At 38.0% G+C, this 16,286-nt stretch overlaps 1 protein-coding gene across 5 annotated transcripts in view; it reads left to right on the forward strand.

Annotated features, from left to right (window-relative positions):
* The first annotated feature begins 1,979 nt into the window (after positions 1 to 1,979).
* NALCN (sodium leak channel, non-selective) overlaps positions 1,980 to 16,286 on the forward strand; it is a 300,559-nt gene continuing 286,252 nt past the window's right edge. For 3 of the 5 annotated variants that reach the window (XM_040487128.1, XM_040487129.1, XM_040487130.1), the window contains exons 1-3: positions 1,981 to 2,241; positions 2,800 to 2,946; positions 4,295 to 4,477. In XM_040487128.1, the coding sequence (XP_040343062.1) occupies positions 2,839 to 2,946; positions 4,295 to 4,477 (291 nt within the window). In that variant the 5' untranslated portion in view covers positions 1,981 to 2,241; positions 2,800 to 2,838. Of the gene's footprint in view, positions 2,242 to 2,799; positions 2,947 to 4,294; positions 4,478 to 16,286 lie in introns of those variants that run through there. The other 2 variants (XM_040487132.1, XM_040487131.1) reach the window with 2 other exon arrangements.

The following is a 16,286-nucleotide window of genomic DNA, read 5'->3' on the forward strand; positions in this document are numbered from 1 at the left end:
TATCGGTAGAGTAATGGGTTTGCTGTACTTGGTTATATTGTTTCAGCATGAATGGATGTTTAAAACCATAATTGCTGTGCAGAAACAAAAATTTTTATAATCAATTGCCTCAAATTAATTTTGGACTCTTCACATGTTTGTAACGTTAATTCGTTTTACTACTTGCGTGCTTTACCTAATATTTAATATTGTTAAATTAGCCAAAACATCAGTGATGCAGGACCTAGTTGTTGAGTTCTAAATGTATTTGTGGATTAACCAGGTTCTATGAGAGTTTGAACAGATGGTTTTCTTGGGCCCTGTTCAATTTGGTGGCATTTTTGCAGTAGGTAAAGTTTGGGACAAAGTGTATGACAACTAATATCATTCGTTATAGGTGCACGGTTTTGATGGGCCAAATGTAACCAGCATAGAGATTAAAAAATAAATAATCTTGGATGTCTAGTTCTTTAGAAAAAGAAATCCATAATGAAAAAATCAGCTTTGCTTCAGATGGGATATTTATAATAAAAGGTGCATGAAATTCATATACGAAGGTATCACATTTATACATCAAAAGTTTTTCAGACTGTAACTTAGGGTCAGATCATAAGAGCAATAAATGGCCATTCATAAATCTCCACTGACTCAGTGAAAAAGGTATTATGATTAGTGGCTAGGTCTATAAAATTTTCTTGTATCATCTTCAAACAACTTTGTAAAACCACTCTTTATTTCCTTTGTGTTGTGTAATCTTGAAGGATTTCTTAAAGATTCAGTATCCTGTTTTTGGGTACATAGGAGCCTGTCATTCAAGAAGCATCCCAAATTGAGGCCACCAGATGTTTGCCTCCATAGTAAATCAGAGAGCAAGCATAATTTGAATATTCTGCATATATTTACATATCGATGTCAAGAGTCCCTAACTCCAATTATGTAAAATAAAATTAATTAGTGCAGCCTACTGCAAAGCCCATATTCAAATCCAATATTCAGGGCAAGACAGCCTGGAAATACCTAGCACATCTTAAAGCCAATTAGCTTGATTTCTTCTGGGAATCCAAGGGCTGGGCAGACACACCTACCTGGTGCATCCAGGAGAGCATGGGCATATAAGGAGGTACCCAGACACAGAGAATCAAAGTCAAAGCTGATTTGTCCTGAGCTGCTGTGGTTTGTTCTCTTTCCCAATGAAAATCGCCATGGCATATATTTACAGAGGCTGCAGACACATTTCTTGTTATTCTCATGCTCCCCCGAGAATTGAGTGGCCCTCATTGTCCCTTTAGTTAGAGTTCGTCATCTGGCAGATAGGAGAGCCAGTGCCCCTTCCTGGTGTTAAAACTACTGTGTTTTCCTGACTCAACATTTCCATGGCTGTTCGCCGCCTGGACCTTTTCCCTCTCTTACCTGCCTTTCAAAATCCTGATCAGTCCTCAGCATCAGTTCGGACCACGACAAGCACTTAGGCTTTGTAGTCAGACGAACATCTTTTACATTTCAAGTTTGCTTGGATGGGGCCTCAGTCAAATTATTAACCGCCCTGAGGCTGGCATTTCTCATGCTTGCATGAAAAGACAAATGCTTCCTTTCTATTGTCAGTTGTAAAGATGAAGTAAAAGATTATTGCTAAGTGTGCAAAACATAGTATATATCCAAAAAATGTTAGCTTTGCCTCTTCCTTTAAGACTCAGTCCAGGTGTTGGGATGCCCGGGTGGCTCAGTGGGTTAAGCATACAACTTCGGCTCAGGTCATGCTCTCACAGTTGGTGAGTTTGAGCCCCATGGAGGGCTCTCTGCTGTCAGTACGGAGCCTGCTTCGGATCCTCGGTCTTCCTCTCTCTCTGCCCCTCCCCAGCTCTCTCTCTCTCTCTTTCTCTCTCTCTCTCAAAAATAAACTTAAAAAAAAAAAAAGGATTCAGTCTAGGTGTTAATCAAATGAGAAGTCTGTGGACTCAGAGTAACCAGGCACCGCCTGCCTTTGTGTCTCTTCTCAGATTATATTGTACTTGTTTGCTGTTCGTGTCCTGAGGGCCTGGCATAGAATAGGCCCTCCTTCAATGGCTGCCGGATTGTAGAAAGGGATAGCCAATGGCTAGAAGGAAGTGACACATATAGCAAGATGTGGATGCCTTGGAACTGTGGCGATTGAAGAGGCAAGCGGGCATCTCCTCTCAGTCTTCAGTGTGATTTGGATTTACTTCAAGATAACTGGAAGGATTGATGCAGTCACAGTCTTCGTAAAAGACAGAAAAAATTAGAGTAGGTTCTGCCCAAGTCTCTGCCCCACATCCTCTGTGTCAAGGACAGCTGGGAACTCAGTTTGGAACTACCATTGGAGATAGATGTTTGTGAATGTCACATTCAATTAACCTGGGGGGAAATCCTGGGAAAGATCTGAATATTTCATCTGGATTGGTCACCTGTGCTCTAGCACAGACTGCCTTTAAGTGGGGACAGCTCTGGATATATGAACATAGACCTCAAAAAAGTTCCTACTAATGCGTGTATCCTAAAGGGCAAAGCTAATCTACCCCAGTTCACCTAGGCTAGTGCTCTCTAAACTGGCATGCAAATTGTTTATGAAGTGCACAGGATGATCTGTCGTGTTGAGAGAGAAGAAAAAATTCAAACTTGGATTGATGTTTTATCTCATGTTTTTAAAATTTCTTTTTCTTTTTGCATGTGCTTATCATACACAATATAATCGATCCTGTGTATAATTAATGTATGCATATGATTACACGAGGGACTCTGCTTTGGAAGTGATCGCGGTCAAGATGGTTTAGGTGACTAACATAACTGTCTCTCTTCTTCCAGACTGCAGTTTTGTACTTGCTCACGAGAGCTAACTCCAGTATGCTCAAAAGGAAGCAGAGCTCCAGGGTGGAGGCCCAGCCAGTTGCTGACTTTGGTCCGGATGAATCTCTGTCAGACAACGCTGACATACTCTGGATTAACAAGCCAGTAAGTTTCTTTTTTGAAGAATGGAGAAGCACATGCTGATTGAAAAGGAAATTTGATTCATATAATTCAAAAATCATGTACCTTTGGCTTTGAAATGACTGTTTGAGCTGTAGTAGAATATGGATGAGTCTCAGAGTCTGGAAGTTGAGAACAATTCAGACAGAATAAAGAGGTGCCGCTGCAAGTTATTCACATAGGAAGGCCTTCTGGGTGGCCTGCTCCCGCCTCTCCCCGCTCCGTCATGCTGTCCTCGGCGTAGCGATAATGCCACTTCTCAGTCCGATCCAAAGCCGGAGCCCCAGATGAGTAATCTGTTCTATCAGACTCCCTTTACTCATGGTTCTCAGTGTGCATGAATCTGTGAGGGGATAATCAAATGTTTGGAATTAAAAGTTGTCTTCTGAGTTACAAGTTTTGAGTAGAAGTAAAGGTTAATGAGGTAGTGCATAGTGCCTCTGAAGAATTTTGTCACCTTTTTTGCCTAATTAAGGTGATGAAAACTTGAGGGGAACATTTGGTACAATGTCACTGGACTAGATAGTGTAGCAGCCAGAAGGTAGAGTGGCATGTTCCCGGGTCTTCAAAGCTCATCTCTACCACACAGTTAGCTCCACTGTATTAGTGAACTCACAGCAGAGGCAGAAGGAAGGCAATGAACTGTTACACTCGCAGTGATTGTCTTTCCCCCGACCTGGGTGGTAGGTATCATCTGCCCTGTCTCCCCCCACTTTCTGGTCTTCTTCGTCTAAGCTGCCCTCCAGACTACGTGTCTGACATGCTCAGATTTCTCCCTACATTTCCATTTCTGTTCACATTGCCCTTTTGCCTTACAGTCATTGAAACATCCCTATTACCTGCATTGCAAATTAAAACGCATTAGTGTTACATTGAAGACTCTTTATATTCTGGCTCTAAGAGCCCAGCAACTGTTCCTTCCTGGATGTGCACACTGTCCACTTGAGCCTCATCATTGTCTTCCTGTTCCTCCGAGATATCCGGCCAGTTCACATGGTTTCCCTGCCTCGAGGCCTTTCCCAGCCTCTGATGAGTCAAATCCTCCTGCTTCGTTAAAGGCTGAACTACATGACCACAGAAGAGTCTCTTAAACTTTTAGTCCTAGTGTGTTCATGTGGACCGGAGGCTGCTTTCAGCATTAAATGATGTAAAGTATGTGAAAATATTTAGCACATTGTATGTACTTAACAGACATTAGTTTCCTTCTTTGTCTTCACCATGCTGGTGAAATATTTTAATCTCAGTATCATGGTTTCCAAATAGTGTGGCTTAGAGCACAAGTTGAAGATAGTGTTTTATGGTGTCACGTGGTAACTTTGGACCATTTTTGCAGTGGGTTCACTCCTTGCTACGCATCTGTGCCATCATCAGCGTTATCTCTGTCTGTATGAACACGCCCATGACATTCGAACACTACCCCCCTCTTCAGTATGTGACTTTCACTCTGGATACTTTGTTGATGTTTCTCTACACCGCGGAGATGATAGCAAAAATGCACATCCGGGGTATTGTCAAGGTGAGTGTTTTCTAACCAAAATGCACTGAGAATCTCCGCGGAGATGATAGCAAAAATGCATATCCGGGATATGGTCAAGGTGAGTGTTTTCTAACCAAAATGCATGGAGAATCTGAAGTAGTTTAATAATATTTTCCTTTTCGTCTCAGTAAAATAAAAACATCTCTTTATCCATACTGAAGTTTTTAAAAATTGGACATAACTCCAGGGGTTGGTGAAAATATGATGCCTAAGAATATTTAAAAAGTGAAATAAATTGTGTAAAATGCAAAGCCTTGGGTTATCCAGGAAGGAGCTAGATGGTCTGACTACTGGCTTCATGGCCAGAGTAGGGTTGATTCTGCCACATGCAGTTGAACCCGTGGCCTGATGCAGTGACCAGCCCACGTGTGGTTCCTGTGGATTTACAGGATGCAGAATAAATGTTACATGATGAAGTCACAGTGTGATGGTATTCAGAATGTCTTTAGTCCGAGGTGTCCTGAAGATATAAAGCGGTGAAAAGAAAGGACATGAGATGGAAAGCAAGAGTATAATAAAAGGAAGTTGTGGCATGCAATTGGCACCATTGGGAGACAAAAAATAAATAAAAAGGAAAAGAAAGAAAAAGCAAAGGAAGGAAAGTTCTGTCTGAAGATATCCCTTCTATACCACTGACCTTCACACAGAGGATAAAACTATGTAGATGACGTCTCTAAAGTATTTGAAATTGTGCTATGTAGGGAGACAGTGGTGTGATGAAATTGCAGAATGGACAAGTAAGGGTCTGTGAGTGACAGATTTTACTCAAACCTTAGCTCTTTCCTTTACTGGCTGTACCAGCATCTCCAGTTACATAATTTTGGTAGAAAAGGGCCTTATTTTGTACAAGGATTTTAAGAATCTAATGAGATGATGCATAACATGAAGTTACGGGTCACTGCTTCTCTTTGTACATAATTCATTGTGCATTATCCTTAAAAGAGAGGGATCACAGTCAATGCATTACTCTTTTCATTTTTAACTTTTTGAAAATCTTTTTCTTATGGAAAATTTTAAGTTTACACAAAAGTGAAGATTAGAGTTGTAGTGAATCCCTATAACTCAATATCAACAATTATCAATATTTGCCAGACTCTATTCATTTTAAAGCAAATCTGAGAAATCAGGTCATTTCAGATGTAACTCCATATGCATTGCTGATAAAATGTTTAAACCATTACCATTGTGCTATTATTGCATCTAGCAGAATTAACAATAATTTATTAATGTAGGCCAGTACCAATTCACATTCATATTTTTCCCAATTGTCTAAAATATTTCCTTTTATAATAAGATAGCTTCTTTGAATCAGGTCTCACACAGGCTCCACAAAGGATATTTGTTATATTTTTAAATCTCATTTAAGTCTCTTTAAGCCCATTAGTTCTCAACTCCACAAACCTTGCAAAAAAAAATTTTTTTTTCATATCATGAATCCATTGGGAAAATGAGTCTTCTGTAGAAAGTTCTACATTCTAGATAAATGGTGAATTGCTTCCTAGTGGTTCCATTATTAGTTTCTCTATATTCCATATTCCCATAACCATTTTGACTTTGTAGACAACGATGTACATGGGCGCCTCTTTCCCCGAGTGGTCATCACAAAGTATTTTGTAAAACTTACAGATATTTGCCAATCTGATGGGTGAGATATGGAAACGCAGTGTAGTTTTAATTTGCATTTCCGTTTTGAAAATGAGATTGAGTCTGATTGTATGCAAAGGCCATTTTCAAGTTGTGATTATTTTTCATTCAAATTTTGGGTACTCATTGTGTTAGGAATATTAGCCCTTTGTGATGTAAATTGCGTTTACTTGTCCCCAGTTATCATTATCTTTGCTCATGGTTTTTCAAGCCACACACATTTCTTCCTATCCCAGATCACGTGCTGTCTTTCCATTCTACCAAGTCTGCCCTTATGTCTTACAGGAGTGTTTTATACTTCTCCTTATATACATTTTGCACATTTTTTGTTCTATTTATGCTTTGGTGTGTTATTTCATCTTTTTCCTATCAGTATGGGGTCTTATCTTCTATTAGCTGTTGCAACTTGCTATTGTTCTTTTAAATGAAGGCTGTTATTTTATATGTTAATATTATTTCCTGCTACTTTACTAAATTTACTGAATTCTGTTTTTCCATTGTTTCTTTTGGCATTTCCATATCATCAAATCCTATAAAAATAAAGACAGTTTTGTCTTTTTATTTCCAATGCATATGCTTCTAATTGCTTTCGCTTACTTAATTGAGTCAGCCCAATTTTAAAAAGTATTAGAGGTGGTGAACGTAGTTGCTTAACCCCTGGCTTCTTTAGAACATCTCTAATGTTTCCTCATTAAATAATTAGAAGGATTGGAGTTTGAAGTATGTATATCTTATCAGATTAGGTGAATAAACATCAATTACAGTTTTTGACTGTTGTATCATGAATAGCTTTTAAATTTTGTTGAATGATTATTTTTCTCTTTAGCTCTTGTAATAGGGTATATTTCCTAGTATTGAGCCATCCTTACATTTCTGGAAAAACCTGAGTGGGGTCACGGCACAGTTTAATTCCAGTTTAATGTGCAATTTATTATACTTGCTATTATTTTCCTTCTTTTAATTTTGTCTGATCTTTGTCAGGATTTGATATTAGATTTTCCGTGTGTGGGGGGAGGGGTGCACATGCACTCCTATGCTCTATCTTGAAATTGTTTTAACTTCACGAGTTTGGTACAAATCTCCTATGAAACCATCTGGTCCTAGTGCTTTTTTTTTGTTTTTTTTTTTTTTTTTTGGTGGAGCTCCTTTCTATTTCTGTTTCTTCTATGGAAATTGTTCTGTCTAGACTTGTGTGGTCTATTGGGGTCTGTTTGGTGAAGTTACTCTTTTAGGAAATTATCCACTATTTAGTTTAATTTGTTAACTTAGGATTGTTTAAATAATTTTAATTTTCTCTCTTTGACTAGTACTTTCTCTGAATTTTGAATCTTTTGTTAGAGTTTCTTTAGGTTATATTGGCTAGTACTGTTTGTTTTGTTTTGTTTCATTTTGTTTTAGATTAGCCAATTGGTTTACTTAGAATTAGCTTAATCATTCTAACTCAATTTTTACTTTTGCCTTTATTTATTAATTAATTAATTTATTTTTTGCTTTTTGGTTTATTTTTTTGGTCTATTCCTAGATTTTTGAAGATGTTTTACATTGTCATTTCTTGAGATTTTTAAATATGGTACTTGATTGCCTCTGGTATAAATGTGACTATGAGACTGCTTTTTCCTTCTGTGTGATCTTTTCTTTTGAATACTGAGAGTCTTTCCTTTTTTAGTAAAGCCAGTAGCTCAATGAGAATACATCTTTTGTTGACTATTATGGATATAGGTATATCACATGATATTTATTTTATTCCATCCTGTCTTGTTGTTCTTCAGGATTTCTTTTGTATTCTAATTACTAGTATCACGTTTTGGTCATTTATTTCCATCATTTTCTTTCCATGTGTTTTGTTTCATTTGTTTCATTTTTATCTTTTTTTAAAATTCTGTTTCCTTTACTGTACTCCCCATCTTGTGCTCCTTCAAGTTTACTTCCCTTTCTAAAATTTTTTTTCCATTTCTTTCTAATTCTAATTATTTCCTGAACACTTTCCTGTCTTTTTTTTCATAGTGTCCTATTATTTAGACACCATTTCTGTACTTCCCTGTTTCCAGTTTTGTGGTGCTCTTGCAGCATTTATTTTTCTTAATTTCTTTTGATCATTTTGTTATATATTACTGGAGTTTTTACCTGTTTTATATGTTTATTTTTTGTGTTTCTTATATTTTATACATTATTTTACATATTTATATGTAAAACATACATCATTTTACATATTTATAAGGACTATGATCATATATGTAGTATTATATAATCTAATATATGATTATAATATATTCATAAGGACTTGGTCATAATCCTTTTGTTCTGTTATCTTTGTTGTTGTTGCTCTTGTGAAATGGGTAGAGTAGCTTCCATACGATTTCAGGTTGAGGATTCCCTATGCCATTGTTACCATGAAGTATAAAATATATAGCTTCTCTGTGTGGTGACCATCCCAGGGCATATCTCTACCTCCTCTGAACTGCTGGTCCTCTTGTCTAATCCTTCCTATCTTTTGTCCCTCATGTCCCTGCCCTACCCACTTTGGATTCTACTCCAGGAGATTTTATTTAGCTTGGGTCTCTGGTCTCCCTGTAAGGAGTTTTTATTAGGTACATTTGGGAGATTAGGATATTCTGTTACCTCTGATCTTTCTGCAACCCTTTGGTGGGCACTTTGTTTTTATTACTTATTTTTGTTTTGTTCTTTTATGTTATATTCACCTCCAATTTGTAGACTGCTCTATTTACATTTCTAGGAATTTTGCTATGTATTCCCAGATTCACTTAGTGAGGCTCCCCCTGAGTATTTCACTAGTATTTGTTAGTAGTTTCGGTATGAAATTCTTGGATCAGCCATAACTTCCCTGCATGCTTTCCTTCTATAGCCTCCCCAAGCTGCGATCTTGAGTAGGTGTTGATACTGTCAATAGTTTTGGTCTTTATTTTGGAATGCATTGTCACATAGCTTTATTCAAGATTATGTCCATGAATATTTTTTTCTATGCTATCTCACTTGCTTTCGTTTCTTAGGAAATTTGGGAGATTCAAAGAACTACCATTATGATCTTACCCCAAGTGAAGTCAACTGCTTAACCTTTAAAGCAGTTTATTTAGCATATACTTTGTGTTGGACACAGCTGCTTACTCTATGACCAAAGAAGCAAATTCTGGCTGTCTTTTTTTTTTTTTTAAAGGAAGTGGTGGGAGGTCTGTTGAGCATATTGAGCGAATTCGGCACTGGAAGATCAAGCTTACACAGTACACTCCAGGGAGCTCTGCACTCGGCAGCAGTGAGCTCAGCTCAGGTCACACATCGCAGCAATCTGGTCCACATGCCACCACTGCTGACTTTGTGAACATTGCCCCAGGTTCTCTGTCTTTGTCCTCAGAAGTCAAGGTTCACAATTGTGAGAGTGAATATCTGATTGGCCAGGTTATATTAGGGTTTGGAGGAGAAGTCACGGGGGAAATGCAGTCTGATGCACCTGATAGTGGAGACAAAAAGGACAAGAGTGAAGCTGGAAGCTTGTCTAAAGATACATTGATTAATTCCCTGAACACTGCTCTCAAAGCGTTTGTTATTGCCTGACTTCCCGCCTTTGATTACATATAGTCCTTGTGGCCTTCAAAGAATTAAACTCCAAAGAGCTCACAAGTACTTTGGAGTTTGTAGTAGTTTCCTACTTCTTCTATAACTAATGACACAAATTTGATGGCTGAAAACAACAGAAATCTATTGTCTCACAGTTCTGTGAGGCCACAAGTCCAAAATCAGAATGTCAGCAGGGCCATGATCCTTCTGAAGGTTCTAGGGAAAAACCCCACCTTGCTCTTCCTCACTTTGGGTGGCTCCGGGCAGTTTTTGAGATTCCTCAGCTTGTAGCTAGCTGCATTACTCCAATCTCTGCTCCTGTCTTCGTGTGGATTTCTTCCCTCCACGTGTCTCTGTGTGTCCTCGCCTCTTCTTTTAAGGACACTAGTCATTGGATTTAGGGCTCACTCTAATTCCGTATGACCTCATCTTAACTAATTACATTTTTGAAAGACCTTCTTTCCAGATAAGGTCACATTCTGCGGTTCTGAGTGGGTATGGCTTTGGGGGGCACACTGTTCAACTCACTGCAGAATTAGTTTCAGCTAGCCACTTGACCAGGCAGCTGCTTGCTATTGTTAGATATTGTAAGAAGCTTTGAAAAGAGTTTTCTGAAGTTTGTGGAAACTTCACAGAGTTTGTGGAAACTTCTGAGTTCTGTGCAAACTCACAGAAAATTGGGGTACACATGTAAAAGAGAAATTCAGTTTCAAGTTCAAGAATTGAACTTGAAAGGAATCCTCAAAGCCACCGCAATCTACCACCACTGCATTTACCAAGAAACCAGTAAACTCAGAGAATCACCAAGAGCCTATTGTGAGTATAGTAAGCATGGGCCCCAGGAAAGGCAACATGGCTCTAATATGTGACCCACAGCCCACCGGGAAAAGTGCTGGTTCATGGGAGCAGTGGGCACCTGCCATACCTCAACCAGTGGATTTCAGAATGATTTGAAGATTGTCTAGGTTTTTCACAAACTTGCTAGGCCAGTTATTTTAAACATTAGGTTTAGATATGTCAAGGTACTCAAAATTGGTAGCTAAACCAGGAGGTCAACTTGGAGGAAAAGTGGTCTTGTGAGGGTGGAGGAATTTTTTATGCCACTGTAACGTCATGCCCAGCACAGCCTAGCCCTGTTTTTAATTCTGTGATTCCCCAGAGGGCCTCGGATGACGCTGGCACTTGTGTATGTTGGCTATTCAGGCAATGACAATCTCTGAATATTCTGGATGGAGTACTTTGGGATTAAAATCACCATGTGTTGATTTCTTTGAGATTCCAATTTGAACGAACAAAAGCATGACATTTCCTAGAGTAAAAGTTTTGTTTCTTAAGTTATTTAATAAATTAAGCCGTGGATTTCACATCATGAAAATGACAGACATTTCACTGTCACAGTCTAATGACAAGAAGAACAGAGGTAGACTTAATATATTCATGCCAAGTGAACAGAGCGCTGAATGAACAGAGGTTTTAATAGTTCAAATATTAAAAGTCAAAGCAGTCGTTAAATAAAATATTTGCTTTATGACCAGTTTGTTTTCAAAATGCTGTTATTGAGTCATGTCCAGTGTTTTCTGACTTCCATCAATATTTGGATGATGAGCTATTGACTAAAACTAAAAATGTTTTTTTAATTTTCAGTCTGTAAGAATTAAAAATTGAAAATTAACATCAAACACAGATTTCTATTTTTCATTTAGGAATATTTGGATTAAACACAAATATAATGCAGATTTTAGTAATGCTGCATTGCTAACATTATCTTGAAGTAATCGTTACAGCTTCATATCTCATTAAAACTGGTGTTCAGTATTTAAATGCTAGCTGACATTTTGGTTAAATGTAGTTAAATAGGAAGTTTGATGTTCCTGAACCAAGCTTTAAATTTATCATCTCACTGAATTTTCACCCTTGTACCCCCCATTGCAGAAAGCCATGATTTTATTATCATTTTTGTAACACGGATTTATGCAAACATACATGTTATGACAGATACAGACCAAAGAGTATATTGGACTTGAGATTACATTCTTGTATTTGAAACTTAACTTACCTTCCTTTGGACATATACTCAGAAGTGGGATTGCTGGATTATAAAGTATTTCTGTTTTTAATTTTTTTTAGGAATCTCCATGTTTTTTTTTATAATGGCTGTACCAATTGACATTCCCTGCAACAGTACACAGGGTTCTTTTTCTCCATGCCCTCCCCAACACTCGTTATCTCTTGTCTTTTTGGTAAATCCTAACATATATGCAATAATATTTTATTATGTTTTGATTTTAATTCTCCTGATTATTAGTGAAGTTGAATGCCTTTTCATATACCTGCTGGCCATGTGTATGTCTTTTTTAGAGAAACGTCTATTCTTGTCCTTTGCCCTTTTAAAATCAGGTTATTTGTTTTCCTATTGAGTTATAAACATATGTCAACAACTAAGTTGTACACCTTAAGTATATACAACTTGAAATTTTTGGATTATATGCTAAAGTTGGGAACAAATCTCAGACTTTTCATAAGACTTAGTTTTAGCGGGGTCCTGGGTGGCTCAGTTGATTGAGCATCTGACTCTTTCTTGATTTTAGCTCAGGTTAGCATCCCATGTTCGTGGGTTCAAGCCCTGCATGGAGCTCTCTGCTGTCAACACAGAGCCCAGTTCAGATCCTCTGTCTCCCTCTCTCTCTGCCCCTCCCTGCTCATGCTCTGCCTCTCTCTCTCAAAATAAATAAATGAACTTTAAAAAAAACACTTAATTTTAGCAAAATATCAGGTTACGGTAAATTTATGTTGTCAATTTAAATTTTATTGGCCTTGTATTTTTGTATTTATAAATTTGTTTTGGTTTTACAGTTGAGGGAGAAAGATGTAAGTATTTAAATTAGTCCATAATAAAATACATCAGCCCATATAGGGGCTGTATGATCATTTTCCAGAGGACCTCAAGTTTGAATTACTGTGCTCTCATTAATTAACCCTGCTATATTTTTTAAACTTTTATTAAACACCTGTCTGCTAAAAAAGTTGTGTTTTCATAAAATATTTCCATGCTCTCTCTACCTTAATTCATTGGCCAATAGGACTACAGTTACCTCTCGATTTTTTAGTGACTTTACCCAGAAAATTTGCAAACATGTGCTGTGTTTGTTCACTTACAGGGCTTAACGCTTGTGTTTTTTCCGCATGTATACAGGATCATTATGAATGTATATGTGCATCTCATATTCTATTTTAAGCATCAGGTTATACTTTTGTTAATACGATTTTACATTTTTTGTAACAGAGCTGTACAAATATTTTGGTTGGAAATTGTACCATATGCACTGATTTCACCACGATATTTCTGAGGAGCAGTCAGATTTAGTTATTAAATGATTAACACCAATATGTCATGTGTCTTCTGTTGGAAGAGTATGAGTGAGTCAGTGTACACATATGTCAGGGATTTGGGGAATTCTGGTCTTTTATTTTGGAAGAGTGTTTTCCATGGGTAGAACTATATTCGTCCATATAAAATATTTATAGAAGCAAACCAGTGTGCCGTGCTCATCATCATATACAATGCTCTAAAATTATACCTAGCCTGCTTTGGCAATGTTATGGTACACCTAAAATTCCCACCTAATGCTTAAGAGAATGTGATCCACTAATCACCTAGTTTATAGAATCACCTGCAGCAAGCCAAATCCAGAAACTTTAGTTTTTGAAACAAAAGTACTGACACTGTGGCTTTCTAGTATTGGTCACTAGTTTTACTGACCTAGTGTTTTGCCTCATATGTTAAACTATGCATAAATATATATTCAAGATCCTAAAATTTTAAGGTGCTTAAGATAGAAGTATAATATAAATATAAGAGAGAGTTATATTGTTAATCCCAAGTACTGTTTCCAAGTTTCCGTTTAATCAGTTGGCAGACGTTGATTGGACCACTTGTAATGATATCACCACTGCCCGAGGAAGAGACAAAGAGCAGATCTCCACTTTGTGGATCTGACTTGTAAACCACTTTTGAGCACCTCTGAGTTTCTGCATCTAACCTATTCCTGCAAATATATTTCAGCATATTTGCAGAAAACAGGTGCCTGTGTTCCATCAGTTTAAATGGAAAATTAATAATGTATTACAGAAACCCCAACCAACTTCTCCAAATATCACTAAATTGTTCTCTAACACTGTATAATTCCCCCGCACATTTCTGTATGATGAACAACATCTAAAACACCTATCGCTCAGTTATTTGTACTTAAGGAATTCAGGAGTGGATGTTTTGTATGCACCAAACAAGAGTGGGGTCATGTGCTCTTATGTAAATAAGCAAAGAAATAATATGCAAAAGGACTATCTATCACATTTGATTGAATCTGTGAGGTCATCCGTTGTAAGGCGAGGCACACGTTATAGTCCCTAGGAAAGAAAAAGTGCTTCTAATTACACTTTGATTGTAAGATGTAAGATTGTAATGAATGCAATCAATTGATGCAATTGATTACAAGATACATCCTAAATTTAGAAATGTTAAACTATATTGGGGTGGAGTGGGGGGATAAGATGTCTTAAAATTGATGAAGCCAGATCAAATGACCTGAGTTCGTAGACTTTAGTCCCAGGTCCCGTGAAAAGCTAACCCTCTGAGGGAAGATGGGCAGAGGAAGATTGTGATGCACTTGACCCTTATTTGTGAAGTAGATGATCAATACCAGGACAAGATTTAGCCCAAAAGAGCAACAGAGCTATACCTACATTGTACCCAGACCTTCTTGAAGGATTTATGGGCAGCTTCAATGTTTCCACTGGCACACATGCCGATTCATTATAGAGATTTTCTAGTAACATAGTGATCTGGGGACAAATATTTTTGCAAATATAAATAGTGAGAATTCAGATTGAGGGACACACCTTTGTAGTTTTGCAAAAATGCTGTAATGGTATTTTGTAAAAGATATGGGGAGAAAGGGCACAAGAAATAGTGAAAAAGTTTTCTTGGGGATATTGGAGAAGTCTTGAAGAAAGAGGAACGGAAGCCAGTGTCCCGAGTAAATGTGGTCTGTGGCAGGGGTGTTGGGGGTGGAAGTAAAGGGTCAGTAAAGGTACACGGGGGACTCAACTCTGAGAGTGACCTGATCTGCTTTGGATTTGAGTGGTTCACTCCAGAAGTGACATGCTCCGTGCACTGCAGGAGAAACTGAGGCAGGAAATCCTTCTGGCAAGAAATGTCTTCAAAAATTTTGGTTTGAGGTATGTATTATTTTAAGGATTTCACGGCTTTTATAATGTTCCTCATGCTTGAAGGTCTGCCAATTCATTGCCACTCCCCAATAATTTGTTTCTAATTGCCTCACCACTAATCCCTATTCTGAGAAGCAGTCTAGCTCACCAAATCCCTGGAGGCAGAAATAAACCATTTGGGTGATAGATGTTTGTGTTGTTGCAAAACATTCCATGTATTGCAGACTGCGAATTCTTCAGACAATCCTCATTTGTCTATTTTTCATGTGGCAATAAACATAGGTAAAAGTAACATGCATGCTCTGAGCACTGTTGAAGTGATAAATAATAAGGCTAAGACACAGTGACAGATGGGCCCTGGGAACTGGGAACAATAAATCATGTGCTCAGGAAGCTAGACCAGTGCCTATCATTTTTGCAAAGGCAAACTGTATCCTTAGAAATGTCTTCAAATAAATGTGTTTGGTTTCTCTGCTTATTAAATACTTGCATGGCAATTTAGGTTCCTCTCTTATCCTGTATAATTGATTGGCAGCCTCTGAGTATTTACTTTGTAAAAATTGACAGACAACTCTTGAATAACTCCTCAGCCACCAGCATGCAGATTTCTGCCTCAGCATTGTCTGCTCTCCATTTTTGTGGATGGAACAGGCAAATTAAAACCTTTCTGCCATATTTGAGGTGTTAACATTTCTTGAGTGCCTGTATGTTAGGCTCTGGTTACATATTCTGGAGGCAGGGAAAAGGGACAGCTTATAACTTGCGAATATTATGACTTGGGTGTTAATACAGGAGGATTTTTGGGGAAGCGCCTGGGTGGCTCAGTCGGTTAAGCAACTGACTTTGGTTCAGGTCATGATCTAGCGGTTCATGGGTTTGGGCCCCGCATCGGGCTCTGTGCTGACAGCTCAGAGCCTGGAGCCTGCCTCGGGTTCTGTGTCTCCCTCTATCTCTGCCCCTCCCCCACTTGTGCTCTCTCTCTCTCTCTCTCTCTCTCTCTCTCTCTCTCAAAAATAAACAAAATGTAAAAAAAATTTTTTTAAAATACAGGAGGATTTTAAAAGGATATGGACATAACCAATTATGATTAAAAGTCTTTGACAATATGAATGAAAAAAGAGGCAATTTGGTAAATGTGTCAGACACAAAATGTATTATGAGATTACATTTCAAAGCATCAGGTTCAAAGTCTATGTATTAAAAGTTGTTTTAAGGGCGCCTGGGTGGCTCAGTCGGTTAAGCATCTACCTTCAGCTCAGGTCATGTTCTCACGTTTTGTGAGTTCAAGCCCCAAGTTGGGCTGTCTTATCTCAGCAAAGAGCCTGCTTTGGATGCTGTGTTACCC

Source organism: Herpailurus yagouaroundi, unplaced genomic scaffold, assembly GCF_014898765.1.
Source record: "Herpailurus yagouaroundi ecotype Mexico unplaced genomic scaffold, PumYag 164, whole genome shotgun sequence".
In the NCBI taxonomy this organism is placed as follows: domain Eukaryota; kingdom Metazoa; phylum Chordata; class Mammalia; order Carnivora; family Felidae; genus Herpailurus; species Herpailurus yagouaroundi.